The sequence below is a fragment of the Neospora caninum genome, chromosome Ib (assembly GCF_000208865.1).
Source record: "Neospora caninum Liverpool complete genome, chromosome Ib".
Lineage (NCBI taxonomy): Eukaryota > Apicomplexa > Conoidasida > Eucoccidiorida > Sarcocystidae > Neospora > Neospora caninum.
In genome coordinates this window covers 431,101-453,646 of record NC_018386.1, presented here as the reverse complement: position 1 = coordinate 453,646, position 22,546 = coordinate 431,101, and the positions used below count along the sequence as shown (strand labels likewise).

Below are 22,546 nucleotides of genomic sequence, written 5' to 3'. Positions count from 1 at the left end.
TCCAACTGAAGCACGAGAACAAGAGTTGTACCACACACATATTTTGGACAACAACCACAGAACGGCCGAGAAGTGCTGCACCGATAGGATCAAAAAAAGGTAAAATGCTGGAGGCTTGCGGCTCTTTTTGGCCAAAACTTGCAACCGTCGGTGCCTCCGTACAAACGGGCGCGCTCACATCTCCGGCTCGCGGATGGACGCGGAGACGGGCGGGCGATGTCAGGGAAAAAACTCGCGCGCTCTTGGCCGGCACCGCAGCCCGTAAATCTGATCCTAGTGCGCGTGTAAAAGCACGCCGCGGAAAAAACGCGAAAAAGGGCTGGTGAGAGCGGAGCCACCAGCAGCGCGGAAAAACAAATCATCTGCAACCGCTGGCCAGAGAGAACGGGTCCCAGAGATGTCACTTTTCTGTCACCCGCCTTTCTGCAGCGAGTCCCTGTTGAGTCGGGGCAGTGAACTTACGGAATCCCTCTCGTGAAGAAAGTATGCTATTGGCACACACCACGGTGAGAGAAATCCGCCACGCCTGTTTGCCACTCTACGGACGAGGCTTCGCCGCGGCCTACAAAACCAAAAGAATTTAACGTGTTCTCTTGACGAGGTCTCGGAGCGCCGGAAAAACGGTTCTTGTCAGGGCGGCAGAAGGAACAACTTTATAACCATCCGTCAAACGTCCTTAACGGCCCGATAAATCATGATTTCCGCGGATCGGCTGCTTGGGATGAAAATGTGGAGGGAGATCCGCAAACCCGCGTTACCTTACCCCTTCCCGTTTCTACACCTCAAACTCAACACCGAATTCTCGCCTTTGATTGAAACCCAGTGAGCGTGCAGTCAGAGTGGAGCTACAAAATGCCGCGTACCGTTTCTGCTCACTTTTTTTGTTCGTCCCTGCAAGCGACAGGGAAACCCTCAGCGGCGCATCCGTGCCCAATGCTTCAAATCCGGATATGCGCACTTTCTTCACCCCGAACCACACACACACTAAATATTGACCTATACATCTGTGAGCCTACAGGGATCTCGCTTGTCTTGATGCAAGCACCACGGCAACGAAAACACGTTACAATTCCATATTGATTGCGGGAGACCTTCCCCGAGATTTTATCGCGGCCTTATGCTCTTAGGGGGGCACGCAGTTGTCAAGAACCAGTTGCCGTCGTCCGGTGTTACTCTCTTTCGGCATGGGGCGTGCCGCGCGCAGTCGTGAGAGTCTATTGCTGTATCTACAAAGCCTAGGCCTACTGCGGCCCTAGGTGAATCATGGCACTGCCTGTCCCGGCTCCCCCCCCGGAAACAATCACGACTGGTGCTTTCAAGAAACAGGCACCACAGCCGGCCAGACCCTACGCGGATGCTTTGGTCGAAAACGTGCGTGATACTTTCCCTATGCAGGGGACTTGAGCAGATCACTCAAAGCTACGTATCAGTTGGCCCGTGGTTGCCCGGGTAATGCTGAGGTTGCGTAGCCAATGCCTCAAACCAGTACTTCAGATGGGATGGCGTTTGGTTTCGGCAGCAAGAAACCACCGACATGCTGAGGCAGAGGCATGTAGTTTGTTTCTTCGATCAGAATTCACTTCTCCTTTGAAAGGAGAGGCGGGCTGAAGAGACAACCTCTCTCTCAAGGTATCTGGCTCTTCTGGGACGATGGATGTTGCGCTAGTCCTTCGCCGTCGACACCTGTGGTTCGCCGGCTTCACGTAGAATGTGTAGCGCTGTCCTGACGTGAAGCGCCAACCTATAACCACTCTGGTCAAGCGCATTCGCCAAACGGTGCGCCTAAAGGTCTCAAAGCACCCCCGAACCGGTGACTCCCGTTCTTGTGCCTGTGACAAACCGGGAACGGTGGAGCTCTTTGTTGACTCGCTTAAAGCCCCCTCTTTAATTTCACTTTTCGTCAGTCTTGTCTTCCTCGTTTCAAGCTGTACATGTGCCTCTGAACTTCGCCGGGTTGTCTCCTGCGCCACACGAACGAGCAGAGAACTGCTGAGAGACTAGTAGCGACAGACATGACTCGTAGTGCATGCGCGGGAGGAGGAGCCCGGCACAGTCTCATACCGGTGACCACGCGTTAGTTGGTCGTGCTTTTCTGCGCCGTAAATGACGGAGGGAAGCAAAACCACGGACACCTGCTTTCTGCTGTATCTCCTAATGTGTTTGTGGCCTAAAGCGGCTCTCTGTTGAGACGCTACGCTTTTCGGGAGAAAAAATTAGCATAATCTTCCCTCCCTCCGTGTGACGACAGTGGCTGGGCCAACCCAACACGAACTCGGCGTTTTCTCTCTCTCTGAAACTAAAACAACGGGAACTTCTGTGTTAGAGCTCCCGTCATCTTCCCCGGTCGCTCTCTCCTCCTGCCATGCGCGACTTGGCTTCGTTGAGCCCGTTGTCCTCCTTTTTACTCAGTCCAACGCCTTCGTTTTCCTTCATCACAGCACACCGGGACAGCGCGCGTAGCCGCCAGCCGCACTTGGGGAACTTGGTGGCCTTTTTGTCTTAGAGCCGCGCGGCTGGAAAAACCATTATCGGATGCCACGCTTTGCGTGGCTTATGAAAGCGGCTGATCGCGCGGCGAGAACCTCGACAACTAGTGGCTCCAGGCATCGACGCAATCCGAGCTGTCGAATTCGCGAGTACACACAAGGGAAATACTCTCCTCGATTTTCATCTCTGTATAGCCCCTCCATTTCCAGTCCCTACGTTGCGTCGCCTTCGTCGGTCGTTTTCCTCTGCTGGACTGACCACACGCGATTCTCCGTTTTGTCCCGCCTTTCTGCCCCGCACGTTCTGCATGAAAAGGTTTCTGCGCTCCCTGTTTCCCCTCACTCTCTTCAGCGCCGTCAAATTGCTGGCCTCTCCGCTTCAGCCGCCCGCACACCGGGACTGCGTCGTTCTGTTTTCCCGTTCCGGAAGCTTCGATTCGTCTTGCAGATCGATGCGCTCCCCCGTATGCGCGGTTTCTGCGTCTCGTAGGCTTTCAGTCGCCTTCCTCTCCGCTCTCCCGTTTCCCACAGCCTTCGGCAAACCTCAGACTCGAAAATGTTCTCTGCGCTCTCGAACGTGAGGGCTGCGTCGCCGCTCTCGCGTTCGTCTGCTTCAGAGGGCGGGCGAGACGCGGGGCCGCCGAGCCTCGGCTCCGGCTCCGCCGCGGATTTGCTCGGCCTTGCGTCGCCGCTGGCCGGGGCGCTTCAAGCCCGCAAGGAGTGCAACGGTCCGCCTGTCCCCCACAACGGCGTGGAGGCGATTTTCCTCTTCAACCCGACGCTTCAGCCCGCCCGAAAAACCCGCGCAGAAGACAAACAGGCGAGCGGCCGCGCCTCCGCGGCGCCGGCTCTCGGGGAGGATCCTGGCAGCTTCAGCCGCAAAGGCGAGCCTCTCGAAGAGGGTGACGAAGAAGACTTCGAAGACGAATTCGAGGACGCGCGCGGAGACGAAGAACGGCAGAGCAGCCACGAGGAAGAGACAGAGGAGGACTTAGGTGCCGAGGAACGGACTCAGGAAGCAAAAATCGTCTTTTACTTTCCGGCGACGCGCCCCGCAGAAGAAAAACGAAGCCACGTCGGACTCATTGAGGGGCTGGCGATCTTCACCCAGTGAGAGCCGCTGAGTTTTGCCGTTGACAACTCCGCATGTCTTCGTATTTAGGCGTGTCGCAGTCTCCGGGTCGATGGGCGGTGTACACTAGTGACTCTCGCGCCAAGCCTTTCTAAGCATGCGCTTCTGAACTGGCTACGCAACCGCCTCGGCCTCGCAGCTCGAGTCCCCCGTTTTCATAACCCACGCAAAGTGTGGCATCCGATAATGGTTTTTCCCAGCCCCGCGGCTCCTGCACTCGAGTGGGTACTTCGGACTGCTTGGGTGACCATCTCGTCAGCGTGCCGTGCCTTGATCTCATTCCCCGTCTCTCTCGATACGCACCTCTCTCTCGCCTACCATGTCCTCCAGGGCTCTCTCCCCCATACACACAAATGCATACATAAGTGTATATATACATAAATATATATATACATATATACATGCGTATACATATATATATATATATATATATATATATACATACATATAGAGAGAGAAACGTATAGTATATGTATATAGACGTATATACATATTTATATGCATACCTATGCATCTGTAGATGCAGGCATATCCATATCTACACACATATATACGTAGATACTTACATGTATGTGTGTATCCTACATGGGTGATAGTGGAGATAATGATTTCCCGTTTCCGTTGTCCATGTGGAAGAAGAGTCTCCGTGAGAGGAGCACTGCGCCTGCGCGTGACTGCGTTTCGAGTGCTGGTATGTCGTTGTGTCTCAGGCAGTTCAGTGGCGATTCCGGCCCGCTTCGGTCGATTTACACCGACGAGCATGTGCTTATCACGAAGGAAGTCGAGCAGAACTACTGGCTTACGCTTGTACGCAAAACGGATCTCCGCAGAGAATTTTTGCTGTTTTAAACAACAGCTGTCCCCGTACTCGGGCATCCCTCTTTGAGAGAGATGCATTGTGGACGCGTTCGCTTTATCGTGGCATTACAGACGACGTTGCGGTCGATTCGCGTACCATTTCGCGGGAAAACCAGTTCAGATGGTTTTGTTCGTGTCGCTACCGTTTACCCTTTTTTGATGCCCTGAGTGGTTGCCTAGTGCGAGTATCTGGCAAGCTAAGCGCCACGTGTGTTCAGTGATGCATGCGCGTAGCTGCTGGTTTCGATGTAGAGCTAGCGAAGAGCAGAGGAGGGGCGAACAGGAGCGCGCCGAACAAACAACCGCGTGCTTCGATTTCTCCTGTGTGGCGTCTCTCTGTCTCTTTCGCTAGCATATCTGCAACTGGTTCTCATGTACCCTTGCAGTGTGGATCTTTCCGCGTCTCCACAAGTTGGATCTGACCAGGTGTTTTTCTCATTCGGACTCTTCTTCAGGTCTTCAATGCACGCGAGCTCGGTGGCTTCACGTTCACGAGCGAGCGGAAGGGAGGCGCCGATCCGAAGGCAGTCGAGAGACTCATCGGCTTCGGAGACCTCGACGAAGACAATCAGGAGATGATTCTCATGGGCGTGAGTGTGGACGAAAAATGTCTTGTCTCCATGTGTTCGGGTTCCGCGTCTCGTGTATGTTTCTTCTCGCTTTCCGGTCCGAGGTTTCTTTGGCCCCCCGTACCAGAAGACCAGAAGGCTGACGGATGTTCAACGAGGCAGAGCGTTGTGCGTCACTTTTCTGATCTTCTGTTTTCACGCCGTGGTTTTTCCGCCTTCGCCCTCCTTTTGCGAACTGCGAACGTGGCTTTATCGGCCCGTAAAACGCATCTGTTCGAGTCTGTAGAGTCTGGCTGGTACACCTGATTGCGCCGCTCCACTCTGCATGCACTGGCCGCTCAGGCGGAATGCGTGCGTCCCGGTTCTCTCCCGAATTCTTTTCTGGCGTCTCTGTGTTTCCTTTTTTCTTTTTCTGCGTAGAGGGCGCGGGGTCTTCCTTTTTCCCGTTGCCTGCAAGGAGCGTTTTCGTCTCGTCTGCGTGCGCCGTGTCGCAGGTTCTTGACAAGTTTTACCAGTACTTCCGGCTGCTCCACGGCCGCTTTGCGCTGTTTGTCGAACGCCGAGACCGGCAGCATCTGAGTGATCTTCTGGAGGACTACTGTCCGGCGTTTCTCGACACAGTCGATCCACAGAGTCTGTCTCTCTTTCACAGTAAGGAGAAACAAAACACGGAGTTCCGAGAGTACGACGCAGGTGTAGAGACAGCGGACGCCAGGCGAGCATCGCTCGGTCGGTACACCTCAGCGGCCAGCAGCTTTGCTTGCCGGCAAGAGCTGAGAAAAAGGCAAAGACGGGAAAGCATCCGGGAAAAAGAGCCAATCCCAGATCATCTGCCGAGATGGCGGTGATGCCGAGAAAAGTGGCAGAAGGGAGGAGGGCGCGAAAAGCTCACGCCGATGACACGGTCGCCACTTTGAAGCTGTCTTTGAAGACTCAGGACAAACCAGGGGAGCTAGAAGTCTTAGAGACGTCAAGGGTAACACAAAACTCAGATCGATGCGAGAGGAAAGTAAAGGCCACAAGCAAAACGCAAAAGGCTTTGACGAACGGGAGTCGGAAGCAGAGGCCAGAGACAGCGCGGGACGTGACGAGAGTCGTGGCCGAGGGACAGGTGGAGAGTCGTGGGCGAGGGACAGGTGGAAAGTCGCGGTCTCTGCAAACAGAGGGGAAGGTCGATTTTCGTGTGTTTCGGATTTCCCCTCCCCTGTGTCCTCGTGGGTTCTGCAGTGGTCGACGGCTTCCACTTTGGCCCACTGGATCGTCTCCCGTACCTCCATCTTCCTTCCTTTGTCTCCGTTTTGCAAAACAAATTTCCTTGCATTCTTCACGCCGCCTTGCTACTGAATGGCTGCCTTCTCTTCTGCAAGTGAGACGTTCGCCCCTTCGGCGCTTCTTGATGGCTGCAGGTAGCCTGTGCGGTTATCAACGTGCGGTAAACATACATATCTATTAAGGTATAGAAATACCGGGACCTATTCCCATGCGTACGAGCATATCTGCATCGAAACGCACATCTAGCCGTCGATCCAAATACCTCTAAAGCGCAAGCATATATGCATACTTTTAGTATGCGTATGTGTACGTACATATCCCGATATATATATATATATATATGTATATATGTATGTATATATGTATATATATATATGTATATATAGGTGTGTAAGTGTCTGGGGAACGGCAGATACGGTGAACGTGTGTTCCCACGTGCATTCAGGAGAGACAAGTTTTTCTTCGGAGGTACTGGTGCGGGTGTAGGAGAGTTGTGTGTGTCTCGCGGAGGTGTTCGTTCTTTTCTTTTTCCAGTTTGTCGTCGGGGCCTTTCGACTACTCGCCTTCGGATCCCTCGCTGTCGTTCCTCGACGCGGACGTGTCTGTGAAAAACGCGGATACGCCTGCCTGCCGACGTCAGACGACTTCGGAAGACTCCGGGTCTTTCCTCTCGGCCGACGCGTCGTCGGACCCCCGTGCGAGGACGTCATTCTCGGGCGTCACGGATGCCGGCGCTGTGCGGCCGGGACCGACCGGCGAGACTCAGGCGCGCGCGAAGCAAGAGACGCTGTGGCGAAGGGACGCGTTCAGAGACGGCTACGATGTGATGAGGGTGCTCTACAGCTACTTGGTTCACGTTCACGGCTGCGCGTCTGTCAACCCCGACAAACTGCGGAAAGCGCCGTACGCGAGAGTCAACACTGCCGCCGCCAGGGTAAGCGAAAAAGCGCCGGCAATATGAGCAGGAAAGGATCCGCGGGGTCGGGGGGTTGCCTCGACAGCGGTGACGGTTCCAGGATCTGCGGTTCTTCCGCAGAAGCGGAGAGCCGTTTTCGCCTGTGTGCGCGCTCTGTTTTCCGTTTTGCATTTTTTGTCCGTTTTCTCGCCCTGCTTCCGTTTTGGTTGACGTGTCAGACGTCCGCGCTTCGGGTGATCGTTGCGCGTTTTTTTTGTGTTTCGTTCTTGCGCGTCTCTCGCATTCTCTGTGTGTCTGCGTTCCCTGTGCATACAGCCGGGAGGGGGCTGCTCGTCCTTCGGCCGCGCCATTCGCGAGGTGGGAACCGCAGATTCGTTCGAGGACACTCCAGGGGATGCCTTCCTCTTCGGGCCTACGGGGTAAGTGCTTTGCGAGAAGCGTTTGAGTTTTCCTGCAAAGGCGTGGGGAGGCGCGCCGCACAACGCGAGATGCAGCGGGAGATCTCGAAACAAAGCAGTGCATGCGTGGCCACGCCGGCGCGAATCTGAATAGGCTGCAGCTTTTCTGAGCAGGTGAAAGATTTCGTGCAGAAAACGATCTCGGCTAACGCAGTCGCCACCAGATTCCTGCTCTCGTGTTGTGGGGGGCGGTTCGGCGAGACGCGCCGCTCCTTCTCTGCTTCGTCCGTTTGTCTGAAGTGCGGTTGGCGGCAGCCGGCCTAGGATGTCCTTACGGGCACGCCTCCATGAACACGCCTGTTGATCGAGGGGTTTTCTCGCTCCTTCACCCCGGGTTTAGAAGCCAGGTTGTCGCTACAGCGTCTCGCGTCTTTCCCTCTTTTCTGTGGTTCCAGAGAGTCCGTCTTCCTTCCCGTCATTCACTTGCCCGACGACAGCACTGGCAGCCTGGTCGTGATCAACCAGAAACAACTGCAACTCGTACTCGTCCTCAGTGATGCTGCTCATCTGGTCAACGATGCTTCGGTGAGCGCATGCTACATCTTGTCTCCTCCGCCTCTTTGTCTGTTTCTCTTTTGTCTCCCTTGTAAATTCTGTCCTTCCGTGTGGCGTGGTGCCCGTCGGTGGGTTCCCCTGCGTATGTGTTGGTGTCTTCGGTCTCTCGAGGCCGCACGTCTTGTGGTAGGGTCCATTGCCGCCGCCGGCACTGGGGACGTGTGGAGGCCGTCTGTTCCGTATCGCCCACGCTAGCATCTGAGGCGGTTCTCTCGCTGGTAGTACGAGCGGCCACAGGAATTCATATGTGACGCCGAGAAAACGTAGCCGACGTGGAATACGCTTTCCGTACCCATTTCTGTTGCGGGTTTCCGTCCGTGTCCCCTGTGCAGTTTTTGCAGCACGTGCGTGCATTTGCGCTCGAAGCGGGCCTCGGGGACCTTCAGCAGGCGTTCAGCGCCGCGTTTGACAGCATCATGAAACAAGAAGATGCATACCGTTTTATTTACTTCAACCACGTCAATCGCGCCGTTCGCATGTAAGAGTGCCTTCCACAGGAACGCGATTGTAAACTCGCTCTATAAATCTGGACGCGATATGCGCCAGAAGCCGAGACCAACGTGATCCTGTTTTCGAGGGCGGTGTGTGACATCGCCCAGACATACACTCGGACGAGTCCACATGCAACTCTTTCCGTGCATGCGTGCTGTTTTGTCGCACATGTCATCTCTCCTGACATGATGCTTTCGTGGGCATTCGCAGCTGCCTCACTGTGTATGTGCGCTGGACCGCTCACCGTTCCGTTTTTGTGGGGACCCGACACGAGTGCACGACACCCCAAAATGTCGACGCTGGCCGAGAACTTAGATATCTTCAGGGTCGATATGCGTCGCGAATGTTTCGCCCAGCTTTTGCGCGTCGAGACGCCTTGTGTCTCCAGCCTCTATAGCTGATCCGTGCGTCGAGGAGGGATACCTTGCGGATGTCGCACCGTTCCGTTTCTTTAGCATTCGGGTTTTCAGAGGGTTGGTAGTCCGTGCATACTGCTTTTCGGTGGCAGTGTTGGGGATTGTGTGCAGATGCGTGACTCCCCGTTCGTTGTCTATCCCGTGCGCGTGGCTTTCCCTTTCCCTCTCCGAATGCACACAGATCGAACAGGAAGTGTCCTGTCAACGCACCGTCTCCCCCGTCGTTTCCCGGGTGCACTCTCTCAAAGCAGGAGGTTCGCCGCATGGGGCAGTTTCACCGTCACCTCCACCGGAACGGAGAGGAAGACTCACCGTTCGACATGTTCGGCTCCACCTCGGATGACGCCGGAAAACGCGGGCCGCAGAGACTCGAGGGCGACCGACCGGGTGGCGAAAACCACAAACTGTACGAGTCGGAGGCAACGAGTTGTTCAAGGGAGAGTTTGTCTCCTGCGGACAACGACGGGTTCGTGCGGGACGTGGCAGACGCGCGGACGCAAAGGCGCCCGAGCGACGGTCAAACCTACTCAGTCGCGGGTTCCGGCGACGAGCGGTGTCAGGGCGATAAGCTCTCACACGCCGAGGAAGGTCTGGGATCCTTCGACGCGGAAGGGCGTTCTGGAGGGTCGGAAAGGCCCGGAGAAGGGACGGGAACGCGCGCCGAGGGCGACCAGGACAGCGGAGATGAAGCTGTCCGACAGACGAGGAAGAAAAGTGTAAAGACACGGGTCAGTCCGAAGCCAGTGCCCGTGAAACTGATGGCTGTCAAAGACGCGCAGTCTGGATGGCTTATTGGCAGTGCGTCGATGGACAGAGAGTTCTACGTCGCTCTCGACGACCCGAGGACGACGCTCTCGAAAGCCATGGAAGATGCCAGTCGATTCGGATGCATGCACTTTGCAAATATCTTTGTGTGAGCACCAAACTCTCCACGCACACACTCGCAAGTCCTGTGTGTGGGTAGCAATGCAGTCGCGAAGGACTCCACTGTACCGACGTCGCACCTCTGTTTTCCTCAGGACGTAGATACATGCCTGCGCGTATAGATGTAGTCATGTGCACAGGTGGCCGGGGCTTGATCATGCGCCTACGTCACGGGCAAATCTTCGCAGTTCGTGGGGCGTGTGTATTTCCCTGCAAATGCACTCTCGCAGCTGAGATTTTGCGGCTGTGTCCAGTTCAAGAGGATGCCGGCGATTTCCCAAACACTGGTGTGCCGGTTCAAAGGATTTTTGTCAAGACACGTGTTTGGAAACTGTGCTGAAAAAGACTTCTCTGAGGGTGCGGCGACGACAAAGGCGTAGAGCCGTACACGAAAAGCCATTTTTCCGAGTTCCCGGTTTGAGTTGCGGACGGCGTGCCGGCCTACTTTGCTCCGCGGGCAAAGTAGGCAGTGGACACAGGCACGCGGAAATAGGTGTAAGCTTGAGAGATGAGTCGAGAGACTTCACTGGGGACATAACTGCTAGAAGACCACCTGAGGTATCTCCTGGTTTAATGCGTGTGTGAACTGAGTCCCCGTGCGGATCCTGGCGCACGATTCTCTACAAGGGAAGGCGTAGCCTCGTCAAGAATTTCCCCCCGGCGGTAACTCTCTCTGTCCGGCGAGGCAGTGCACGACCGCAGGATGCAAGACCGAAAAATGTGAGGGGGCAAATCACTCTGGCCAGAGCCGGAATTCTGCCATGGCGGAATCCTCGTAAAGGCTGTGAAGCCGCTCGCTGTTGTGTCATAACGTTTCTTAGGAGTCCGATGGTGACAGTCGTGTAAGAAAAACCGATGGCGTCTCTCAGCGAGTTCTTGCCAAAAAACCCATCACCACCGCACGGCGTCACGAACGTGCGGGGACCTGTAAATCTAGGTTCTCTAGGAACATTTTCGCTGAAGTCGCGGGAAACCGTTGCAAAGGCAATTAAGGCCCTTAGGCAGGTGATAGTGTCTTTGTGGAACTGCAGATCCCTTCAGGGAGGCAGTACTCTTGCGGGCGTTGACTTGTTCTCAATACCGCTGTTTCCAGGCTGCTTTCTTCCGGAGTCTAAAATAGGCGTGCTGGCTGTCTGTCGTAACGTTGCGGACACGACCTGAGCAGGATGCCGCTAAAGTAGTCAGTGCCGGAGCATAGACAGTTCGAGTCCTGGTTGCTCTGCACGCGTGAGGTTTCTGGGCTCAGCACAGGGTGCACGCTCTCTCCGACGAAACGTCGCCGACTAGAAATCTTGTTTTACAGAGCTTTGGTTCACAAGAAGAAGGTTTGCCGACAGAGAATCAGATGTTGAAGCGGATGCAAGCAGACCAGTGCGACTGGGAATCGCAGAGGTGTACAGAGGAATAACTGGTATTTATCTTTCTCGATGAAGTGTGAGCTTTCGAGCCCCTTTCTTGGGAAGGCCTCGCCGTAGTTGTTTTCGGTATAAACGTGTCTCCTTGTAGGTCTTCCACGTCCTTTTCTCCTTGTGCATTTCGACAAAAGGGATTTTCTTGAGCCTCATCAACTTCTTCTTGTACTTTTTCTTATGAAATTTACGCATCTTGAAATATCGCCGCCTGCACGTGCTAATACTGCGGACAAATATCCCAGCGACGAGATGTCGATTCGGGAGTCCGGGAAAAACAGAAGGGAAACTGTTCAACATGGCGGTCTGTTCCAGCGTCGGATGAAAGTTTTCCAGTCGAAGATGCAATCCTCTCTCTTCGCCCCTGTAGTGGCAGCTTGTACGACAATGTGCACGTGACAAATCTGCTGATGCCGCATGCTTTAGGCACCTTACATTCAAATGACGAAGATGTGCTGATGGAAGAGTTACTGCTCCTTCATCATTCGATATGGGGTCAGGCAAGGCAGGCGGAGCACGGCGCTGACGCCACCCATGAATCAGCCGCCGATCTCCACCAAGAGCACGGGACCCACTGGCACATGTGGGCTGTGACACGAAGGTCACCCCACGATGACGAAAACTTAGTCTGGTCCACGGTCGCCGACCAGGTAAATTACGAGGTGTAACAGGGAGTACATCGGTTCGCGCTAGAAGGCCGAAAAGCTGAACATTTGCCCGTGTCGCGAAGCCTCGGGGGAAAGGGCAGAATGACGCCAATTCTCCCCCCGCCCAGATGGGAACTTTACAGAAAATAGTCATTCTGGCGACCAGACTCCTCCCGCGAACCCTTTCGGAAATTGAAGAGGCCTGCCTGAATGAAGTTACATACGCACCCCAGATACGCGCCTTCTTCACCTCAACCAGAAGGTCCGCTCAATTAGTCCTGCGTAGGCGGCGTCATCGGTGAAAATTTCCCGTGCACATCTTGGTGTAGCGTGCTGGGTGCGAAAGAGGTTATTCACTGGAAACTACCCCTGTAACAATTTCAGTCACTTCATAATGGGTGCATAAAACGCATGAGGTGGTTCGAGGGAACGTAGCCGTTGAGGAGCTCCTTTCAGAGGGACAGTTCCTTCGAGAGACTGTCGCGGCAATCCTACGTTCGCCACGCCGAGAAGGTCGTCGCAGTGACACATCCGGCAGTAGACGAAATGAACACAGGTACACGGAGTAGCAAGAAGCGTAACTTGAAATAGGTGTGGTGCCCTACAACAACAGTAGATCTCACCGATTTTTTCATAGGAGGGCCGCTGGGGAGGATGTAATTCACTTCACGCATCTGCAGTGGAGAAAAGCCGCCTCACTTCTTTTTTGTGCATGCCCGTCGAGTTGCGCCTTTGGGACTGCATGCAGCAGTCGAGACACTGAGACACTGCTGGCTGGCGGCTCGGCTGTTAGATTTTACCGCGTACGGCTTCTGATCCTGATGTTCTTCAGTACTGTCACCAAGAGAAGTAGTACAAAAAAAACAACCGCGGAGAAAGTTGTGCGTGAGTACACCATTTTTCTGTGCATCCCATAAAGCACCGGACAAGTTACCCCTGCGACGTCAGACTGCCGCGTCGTTTCGGCACCGGCTGTACATACAGCTGGAGCCGGAGTGGTTCAAGCTCTTTGACAGCTTCTGCTCCGACACGCTGAAACGGGAACTCCTGTAACTCTGTCACGTAGCTGTTGTTCCTGCTCCAAGTGTTTTTTGATAAGCAAACTATGAGACCCCTGTTACTGGTAGTTGGTACGGCTTGTTGGGTGCCAGCGGCCCTTGGTCTGTCTCATCATAACCGGTCTACGACATGGCATACTGCTGCACAGCAGCCGGCTGCTCCCGTGGGCAATGGACCAGTTCCACTGCCTCCTGTACAAGAAGAAACACGAGTGTGAGGTGTTGCATCGAGTTCCGCCTAACCGCATACAGACTTCACTGAAGTACTTTCCCAGTCCGCGCCTTGGGACTGTGAATGTTTTCCGTAGTCACAATCTGACGAGAGCTCCTCGGGTCGAAGTTCACGGAGCACAGGAGGAGGACATGGAAAGTATCAAGGAATGTAAGTGAGTGCAAAGGCGCCGGGGTATCCACTCTGAAACATTTTCCCGCAGCAAGCGAAACAGCTGCATTCCAGCATTCAGTGCTGCAAGAGCAGCACGAGGCCCTTGCTGCCTCAGACTGGTTTAGCCAGCAGGTATCCTCTCTCTGCATCTGATTCAAAACTTTGGAAATTATTGTCACAAACATCTGCGGTGCAGTTAGACGAATTGGAACATGTCAAAGGTAACCCGAGATTTGTAATGCTGCAGTATGTGCGTGACCAATGAAATACCAGAGCACGAGGGAAAAATCCGGGAATACATTCAAGTAACGCTTTAGATACACCCTGACACGAGTGCGAGCCAACCTACCCTTGTTCCCTTTTTCAGAGAGTTCCTGCGTCTGAAGGGAGACGCATCATGTGACAGTAGGCCTCCTCGGAATGCACCGGGAAGGTTTTTACTTTCTGTGGGGTTCTCTGGTTCACCTGAAATGCTCTTGAAGAGTCAGCTTTTCCAGTGTAAAAGAACAGTTTCTGTACGTGGCTACTCTTATTGCAAACAGCAGAGCCACTCATTATTGTGGTGTAACAGCAATAAATGTTCGAACCCAGGATCGACCCACTGACATAAGCTAGCCGGGCATGTGGCCCTATTGCCACTCGTGTCATGTACGGCACCACGACAGGACTATGATGCCCTCATCACAAAAAGCATCGTCGAGGGCTTTTCAGCCACGTGCGGAAGCCCACTATGGATAAAAAGGCAATTCACATTTCCCAACAAAAGGCCTCCAGCATTCTGACTCAATGTTTGCGTATGGCCAAAGCATGTGTGGCATTTTTGAGTGCCTTCACGGGAGACCACCGGAGAATAGTTCTCCAGCTGTCAGCAAAGTGACTTTCGCAGAGAATTTTAAACACCTTTTGTACTTGGAATGAAACATGTTGCAACGCATGAGCGCGTCTGACTATGTTTTCTAGCAAGAGCGCGCAATCGAGAGGTTGAGTCTCCGGCATACTGCCGGGAGTGACCCCAAACCAAAGATGCCCCTCCGTTCGATAATGGTGGTGTGACATCCTGGAATTGTTCATTTTTTCCTTTCCTACGCGTTACGTTTTTTTTGTGTCTTCCTCACCGGGTTTTTGCCTGGTTGTGTTTGAAGAAAACGGACAGTGGCCTATGCAACCGTAGAAATTTTCGGGGGGCGCTATTTCACAGTGCAATATTTCACCGCGGCAAGACCGTCAGTGTATGAGCATGCGGAAGTGTATCCGCTTGAAAAAATGAGCCAGCAAAACTTCCACGTTCCGTTTTTTTTCTCCCTTCTTGTTGTCGTTTCCGGCACTGCGCTCGTCCTTTGCTCCTTCCTGTTTCTGCCGGCGACGGCTTCTGAAAATACGCACGTGATGAAACGATCCGATGAAGGGGAACCTTTTTTTTCATACGGAGGGAAACCGGTTCAGAGCCATCAAGCTGGCAAGACGGAAAGCTCTTTCAACATGCGACTCCTGCAAGATGTTGGGACCGTTCCCGGGGGTGGAACGTTGCCCAATCAATACATCTACGTGGACACGGTCACCACCACAGCCACAGACCCCGGGGACAAACCGAGTGTCGATGGCACTTTCACGGACACACTTCATCAAGCAGCTGGCGACGCTATGGATGCCCTGGAGTAGGCAAAGGCTCATTCCCTACTGCCGGTGTGGACAGGTGTTGCATGAAATATCTTTAGCTGTGCATAAGGCTTCACAATGAGCCACAACATTGAGAGCAACAGCAATGAAGTAACCTGATCAGCATGTGGCCTGATATTTCGTGCCGTCGGAGCGAGGATCGGGCCGTGAGACGCATTCGAAATGACGAGCTAACCACAGGGAATCTGTGTAACTGTAGCGGGATTTGCATCTCTCAATCGAAGCACCGGCTTCGCAATGATTTGCATGAGGAATGCAACACAGAGTAAACCAGTTTTTATTCCTTGAAACCACTGAACAGAAAAAAAGAGGGTCACCCTAGATACAACTCTTGTCAATCTGGCGTTGAACAAGTGATTCCGTGTTTTGTTGCCTTGGTTATCGACCACTCGTATATAAAGGGGGAGAGGAGGCGCGGAGAAGGCAGAGGACTTTGCTAATCCGCGAATACTTTAGGAGGGAACAGTCATCTGTGCCGTAATGTCGCTCAGATTTAAGCATGAACGGAACAAAATATGCGCCCTCTGTCGTCTGTGTGTGTGCTCGTTCTGCAGCTCTGTCACGCAGCAACTGGCGGATATGGGACTCGAACCATGGCAAATTGCGTTGATTACCATTGCCGCGGGCGCAGCAATTCTCTGTTTGCTGTGCTGCTGTATGCGTTGTCTCTGTAGGGGTATGTGCTGCTGTGCCGGGAAGTAAGTGAAAGCGAAACACTACCCGCACACGCATGTTGAGGGTGAACAGGCAAGACTAAAGCGGCCGGAATTCAGGGCATCAAGGGAACTGGAGACGGTGCTCCAACGTGCTGTCGTTCACAGTTCTCTCCAGCCCTAATTGGTCTAATGTGTCTATGTATTAATATTCGTTGAGTATCTTAGATACGCATCTGTACAGCAAACACGTTTGTTAAAGGGATAGAGCAATGTGCCGGGACATTCATTCGATTGTCAGGCTCTTGATTTGCCTTCAACCGTATGCGTCAAATGTCACACAGCGCCAACTGAAGCGAAAAAGACTTCGCTGTCCCGAGTGAGTAGAACCTCCTCAGGAGCGATAGTCAGCGACAGAAGAAATAGAGTGCATGTATCTTTTTCTGAAAACCCTGGTACAGCACTACTGCGCAGGACTTCGCCGACGATTATGTGAATCAGGGGAAGGAGTGGTTGCCAGTAAGCAAACGTTTCGATACTTTCGTGGAAGCTCGTGGTCAGAAGCGGCAAGACGATGGCAACGGGAAACACCAGTATTTTATGAGGGGTAATGCTTTCGAAGAAGCATTCTTGGTCATAGGAGAGAATAACTCAACTACTAGAGGCCGTACCCTGCAAGGAGTTTCTCTAGATTCTAAGTGAAGCTCCTACCGTATGTCTGTCGAAAATAGCGTTTCAGAGAGAAACGTTTGTCAGCCATGCATTTTCTGCTCAGAAAGGTGACCCGTTGTAGAAACATATGTGTTTCAAAAACACAACTGCGTTTTTTTCGTGCGACAGGCCAATTTCGGAGAAGCCGTGCCGCTGAGAACCTGAACGCGTTTCAATAAATTGTCATGAGTTGAAATGGTACTTTGCCACTATGATACACTAGAAAACACCACGACGAACTACGTCGAACTAACAAACACGTAGTCAAGTGGCAGAAACTCAGCAGTTCATATGGCTGATTTTTGCGGCTGTAGTTCGGCCAATTCTTCCTTTAACTTCGGTCCCCCGACGGCGACCGTAACGGGACATTATCATCCCAGCTATTCCCATTAGAGCGCAGCACAATTTCTCTGATTTTCAGCAGTCCAGGCGTCCGAAAGTGAAAATCGCCACTTCCCTGGGGTATCTTGCAGCCGGGAATCTCTATCCGCATTCGGACAGTGGACGGAAGTAGATATCGATATAGGGGAAGACGCGAAGACAGAAAGCAAACACAAGATATAGGCAAGAGCATACAGAGAAGGGGAGAGAGTACCGGAGAAGTGAACTACCCCTTGCTCCAAAAACGACTCGTAGAAATTTGAAGAACAATTACCCGAGAAACAGAACCTAATTCTACTGGAAAATGGATCACGAAATAACAGACACGCGTATACACATGGACGCGTGGTAACTGTTTGCTGTCACGTTCAACAGACACATGGAAGTGTCCTTAAAGTCCATTCAATTCGCTTAAAATAGAGAGACGTTTGTTCGCATTGCATCGGAGAACTTTTCAAGAACGTGTGAACGGTTTCCGGTCTTGTCGGGGCCGGAACCCTCATTCTCTCTCTATTATTTCCGGACCTTTTTAAAGCCACATCCTTGTGTTTATTCGAGTCTGCTGTGTGGCCCGGCTTTCCCCCCGTGTGCGCTGCAAAGAAATTGAGCATCGTTTCCCTTCACTGCGTGTGCGGAAATACGGTTTTTTGCTTCAGGCAAGTTTTCCTCAACAGAGGAAAAGCCGGTCTGACGCTAAACGCGCACTTGCATGTGCACGCATGCAGCGTCGGCAGAGGGTGTCCGTTCACACGTCTTGTGTCCCAAGCTGAGTTCCTCCGGGAATGATAATCTCCTTTCGACGCAGAAACTGAAATTTGGCCTCGCTCGCGCTGAGGGACTCTCAGCTGAGCAGGTACGCCCTCTACGAAAACCTCCGTTCCGTTGTTGCTGTCGTCCATGGACGTAAAAAACGCTGTCAAGGGGGTGCCAAACGCTGTTCGCGACAGCAGAACGTTCTCGTCTGTACACATCACGCGGATACTTAAATTTGTACGCATGCATGTGTAATCGTATGTGTGTATAAGTGAACCTAGGGAATACATCTACGTCCTGGTATGCCAAAGCTAGACTCTGTCTCTTCGGGTTCTCCTTCCAATGGGTCCCCTGTCTCCGCCGTCCGCTTCAACTCGCACTTCCAAGTATCGGTCCAGCGTTTCACCGCTCTGTGACGGGTCTTCTTTTCGCCTCTATCCTCCTCTTTTCTTTCGGTCGATCTGCACTTGAACACGCGCAGGTTCAGCGCCTCCCGTCGTGCTGCAGCAGCGATGGGGGCTCGGGCGGATCCCCGCCTCTTGAAGCTGATGGCGAGGCGTCTCCAGAGGCCGCCCGCAAGCGCTGGAGAGCGCCGGACTCAACTGACATCTGTCCATCAGGGTGCCTCAGCGCTTACCCTTTTGCCGTGTCCCCTCGGTTCGCTTCCTCGCGCTTCTCTTTTGCTGGCGTGGACCGCTACCCCGCTCTCTCGCTCATCCACGTGCTTCGCCACGTCTTCTCTCTCGTTCCTCTCCTGGTCTTCTTCGGTCTCTGGCGTGTCTGCTCGGCTCTCCTCAACCTTGGCCTCCACGCATTCTGCGTTGCCTGGCGCACCTTCCACGTCGTCGTCTTCCAGGGGGTCGGCTCGTCGTGCGTCTCCCGCTTCGTTTTCGTCCGCGCGCACCCGCTCCTCGTGCAGCCACCCCTCTCGCATCCCGCGGCGGTGTACCGCTTTGTCTTTGGGGCGTTTCCGGGAGTCCAGACTCTGGGAAACTTCCACGCAAGACGGTACGAGGGACTGCAGCAGGATCCAAGATCCGTCCTCGTTGCCGGTCCTCTCCTCTCGTCTCTCGACTGGCCTTTGCCGCTCGTTTCCTCACTTCCATGCTTCATCCTTCGCCTCGCCTGCTCTCTCCCACTCTTCAGCTTCGTCTTCTCGCCTGCCGGGTTCTGTTTTTTCGTCTCCGTCCGGCGTCGCGTCTTCTCGCGCTCCGCCGCCCCTGAGTCTGACGCGGCTCTTCTCGTCGCTGAGCTCCGCACCCTGGAGCGGTTCGAGGCCGCCGACGCCCAAGGCGAGCGCGCAGCGTCGCCCTCTGTCTGTGGACGAGGTAAGGGTGGCGCAGTGTCGGCCCAAGCAAAAGGCTGGGCAGGGCAGAATCCCAGTCCGAATAAAGCCCGATCTCCCGTGCCGTGTTGCGGACCAGGTGTCTTCACAGCTGCGTTCTCTCGTGACCTCGTCGGGTTTACTTTAGACTCCCTGGAGAGAAAACGCGCTGGGGGGACCGTGCCTCGAAAGCATGACTGCAGTTCCGCTTTTGAGCGAAAGCGCCGCCGCGTAGAGATTTGCATGTGACCCCACAGACCGATCCATCGCATCGGAATCAAAGGAGGCACACTGGGGGCGCATGCAGATGTACGGCTTCCGAGCACCGAACATGGACTCCACCGCCAAAAAAAAGAAAGGCGGAAAGTGGAGACATGCACGCACGCCAGTCTTGCATCATATATGAGAGAGGAAGACATCCCGCCGTTATGACTAGACTGAGAGGAAGTTTCTCGAAATCGATGTCGATGATAGACGCGGGTCTAGTATTGCTCTTTGAAAGCAATCACGCATGCAAAACTGTTCACCACTGTATGTCTTGCTCTACAAATGAGTGCGCGTGGAAGGAAAGTGTCTCTGCGAACTTCCAGAGATCCTTGCGACTCCTCCCCTTATTGCGCGCGTGTGTGCTGCACAGGCTCTTTACCTCGCTAAAGAGGCAAATGTCTATACCGTGGAAGAGCTGCAGCGAATCATTATGCAGTCACCTTCCTTCTCACCCGTGAGTTCAACCGTTCATGCTCTCTTGTACTCGCTCGCTGTGTCTCCTTGCACCCTGCTTTCGTTGTTCTCTCGTGCGTTTTCTTCTCTGAGTCGTCCCCCCTTTCGCTTCGCAGCTCGTGCGTACTTTGGCGTCTAGGGCCTCCTACTCGACCAAGGAAACCGTGCTTGTTTTGCTCACTGTCGTTCGCTCCATTCGCGTCTTTCTCTCCGGCGACCTCCTTGTCTGCATTTGTCTTGTGCGTCTCCTTTTGTCTCCTGCACGGCGCGCGCCGTCGTTTCCAGGGCAAAGATCCGATCCTTCTGGAGAACTTTTTCAACACGGCTGAAGAAGACGAGTCTGAACTCACGGCGCAGGCCGCTGGCGGCGAGGAGGGTCTGGAAAGTGCTGAAGGCCTCGTGACAGACCTCGCCCTCTTTGGCGACAAAGGTACGCCTGATTTCGGAATTTGAAAACAGCCGCACACGCACGTTTTGTGTCGAAAGCGGTCTCCACTTGGGAAGGGAAAACCTCAGGATCTGCAGATACAGTTCCTTGATGCGACAAACAGGAAACGCAGGGGGCATGTTCGGCGATTAGAACGATAAACGCGATCTCTCCCAGTTCTCGAATACCGGTCGTTCACGTATTACTCGTCATATCTATGTATCTACATATCTGTGTGTCTGTAGCTTTCTATATCTATCTACGTACAGAACTGTTTATATGCGTGTGTAAGCATTCCTGTCTACTGGCACGTAGGTCTGTGTAGGTAATACGCTTACATCTGAACCGCCTTTTGTACCACCACACCTGCACGGACCTACACGTCAGGCTTATCGTCTGTTGCGTCTCTGTACACATCTGCACGACAACACGCATTTGTAAAAAGAACAGAGATCAACGTCAGCATTTATGTCTCTCCGTCTGCGGCTGCTGTTTTTCTCGGCCGTACGTACACCCACGGCAACGGTATCGCGACGCGGGAAAAGGATGCTCCGAAAGTTCCACAGCCTCGCGGCGCCACTCACAGGCAGTTTGTCCACGCTTTCTCCCTTCTTCGCCTCTTGGTTTGCCGTGCAGGCGTCGTGGAAGGCGATCGAGAAGGAAGCGATCAGCAAGCGACAAGGAACTCCGCCGAGGGTGCTCTGATTTCGGGGGCGATTGTGCGGGCCTTCAACCCCGAACGCATGAAAGTGAGAGAGACGCGAACGTGGCGGGTGACGGGAAAACAGGCACACGGGAAGACGGCGATGGTGAAGTAAACTTAGTCGTGGAACGAGGGGACGGAAAACGGTCCTTTCTCTGCACACGCTCGCAGGACCGTTTTGAGAAACGGACAGGCCGGTGCCTTCGTCGGGCCTTCGTCTGTCGCACAGTGGGGCCGTTCCCCTGCATGCGGCTGCCGCTCGCTTCTTATGCCGGGAAGTCTTTCAGAGATATACGAATCTGGAGAGGCAGTGGGTGGAGCCGTGCGAACGAAGATGGGCCTTCCTTGCTGTGTGTTCTTTTAGGTTTTCATACACAACGGCTCGGAGTGGCTGTGGCAGGCTGAGGGAACGGGAACCAGAAAGCGCGCAGCTGCGCACGTCATTATACGCCGAGGCACGGGCCAGGTAACTCGAAAGCCGCATCACACTGTTCTCAAGGGCAGTTGCGTCGATTCTGTGGGCTTGTGCTCACGGACAGGTTACCAAGTACGTGTTGTATATGTATGCTTCTACTGTGTACACATACCCACTACTGCATGTATAAAGATACACGTATTTATGAGCGAAGTAACACATGCAGTGTCCTGTGTAGACGCAGCACATCCTTTATACGCCTCCCAGCGATCGTTTCGCCGCATGAGCATATCCAAACGCATACTCGCGAGTGGCCCATGTTTGTTTCCGTAACTGTCTCGACATTTGGTTTCGGCGGTTCTCCCCTGTTTCGTAGGTGCGAGTGAACAAGGACGAGGACCTGTATGTGCGGTGGCCGTTTTATTACAACCGCATGGATGTTCTTCAGCCGTTTTACTTGACGGGAACTGCAGGCATTTATGATCTTTTCATTCACGTGCGCGGCGGCGGGTCCTCGGGACAGGCTGGGGCGGTCCGCCTCGCTGTGGGCCGCGCGCTGGTTAACGCCTGTCCTGCATGCGCTTCGCGTCTCGAGGAAGGTAGGTCCCAGCAAGCGAAATGCACACAAACGAACTTTGAATTTCGCTGACAGGAAACGCTGGACGCGTCGTCAATGCCCACTCTTCTCTCTTGACGTTGTTCACAAATGAGCAGTTCGTGTCCTAACTCTGTGATGACTGGCCTCTCTGCCACAAGCGGATCCGCCTCAAAAACGCAACCCGTGTCGAAGTCACACATTGCAGGGCCATTGATCCGCAATCTTTTACATTTATCTACTTAAACACAGTCTGGATGGGTTTACATCCTTGACTTCATGTGGTGCTGCTTCCACCCGCAGACATGGTTCTGTACGAGGACACGCGACAGCGGATGCCCAAGATGCCTGGCAGAATGAAGGCTCGCAAGATGCGGACCTGGACGAAGCGATGAGAGACAGAATGGCCACCTGTGCATGCACACCTGTATGTATGTATATACATTTGTATATAGGATTTAGGGTATATATATATATATATATGGCTCAGATGGCCGTTGGTGCGGGGCACTTGCGAGATGCGTTCCACGGGGAATCTCCCTCGGCGTGAGAGAGAAACAGTTGCGTTTCCGGAGTGGGTTTTGGCGTCCATTCGCAATTGTAGATTTGC

The 22,546-nt window shown here is 53.7% G+C and overlaps 3 protein-coding genes across 3 annotated transcripts; all 3 read left to right on the top strand.

Moving 5' to 3' along the window:
- Positions 1 to 3,042: 3,042 nt before the first annotated feature.
- NCLIV_002880 (conserved hypothetical protein) lies at positions 3,043 to 10,071 on the top strand (the record flags this gene model as incomplete). The annotated part of the gene is made up of 10 exons (XM_003879786.1): positions 3,043 to 3,596; positions 4,329 to 4,425; positions 4,932 to 5,066; positions 5,540 to 5,696; positions 6,273 to 6,411; positions 6,852 to 7,251; positions 7,549 to 7,652; positions 8,087 to 8,216; positions 8,579 to 8,724; positions 9,336 to 10,071. 10 exons carry the CDS (start codon positions 3,043 to 3,045, stop codon positions 10,069 to 10,071), a joined length of 2,598 nt encoding a protein of 865 aa, XP_003879835.1.
- Positions 10,072 to 15,056: 4,985 nt separating this feature from the next.
- On the top strand, positions 15,057 to 15,956 carry NCLIV_002870 (conserved hypothetical protein; the record flags this gene model as incomplete). The annotated part of the gene is made up of 2 exons (XM_003879785.1): positions 15,057 to 15,232; positions 15,809 to 15,956. 2 exons carry the CDS (start codon positions 15,057 to 15,059, stop codon positions 15,954 to 15,956), a joined length of 324 nt encoding a protein of 107 aa, XP_003879834.1.
- Positions 15,957 to 18,300: 2,344 nt separating this feature from the next.
- On the top strand, positions 18,301 to 22,331 carry NCLIV_002860 (hypothetical protein; the record flags this gene model as incomplete). The annotated part of the gene is made up of 7 exons (XM_003879784.1): positions 18,301 to 19,080; positions 19,667 to 19,797; positions 20,082 to 20,195; positions 20,860 to 20,989; positions 21,291 to 21,392; positions 21,718 to 21,940; positions 22,240 to 22,331. 7 exons carry the CDS (start codon positions 18,301 to 18,303, stop codon positions 22,329 to 22,331), a joined length of 1,572 nt encoding a protein of 523 aa, XP_003879833.1.
- Between the last annotated feature and the right edge of the window lie 215 nt (positions 22,332 to 22,546).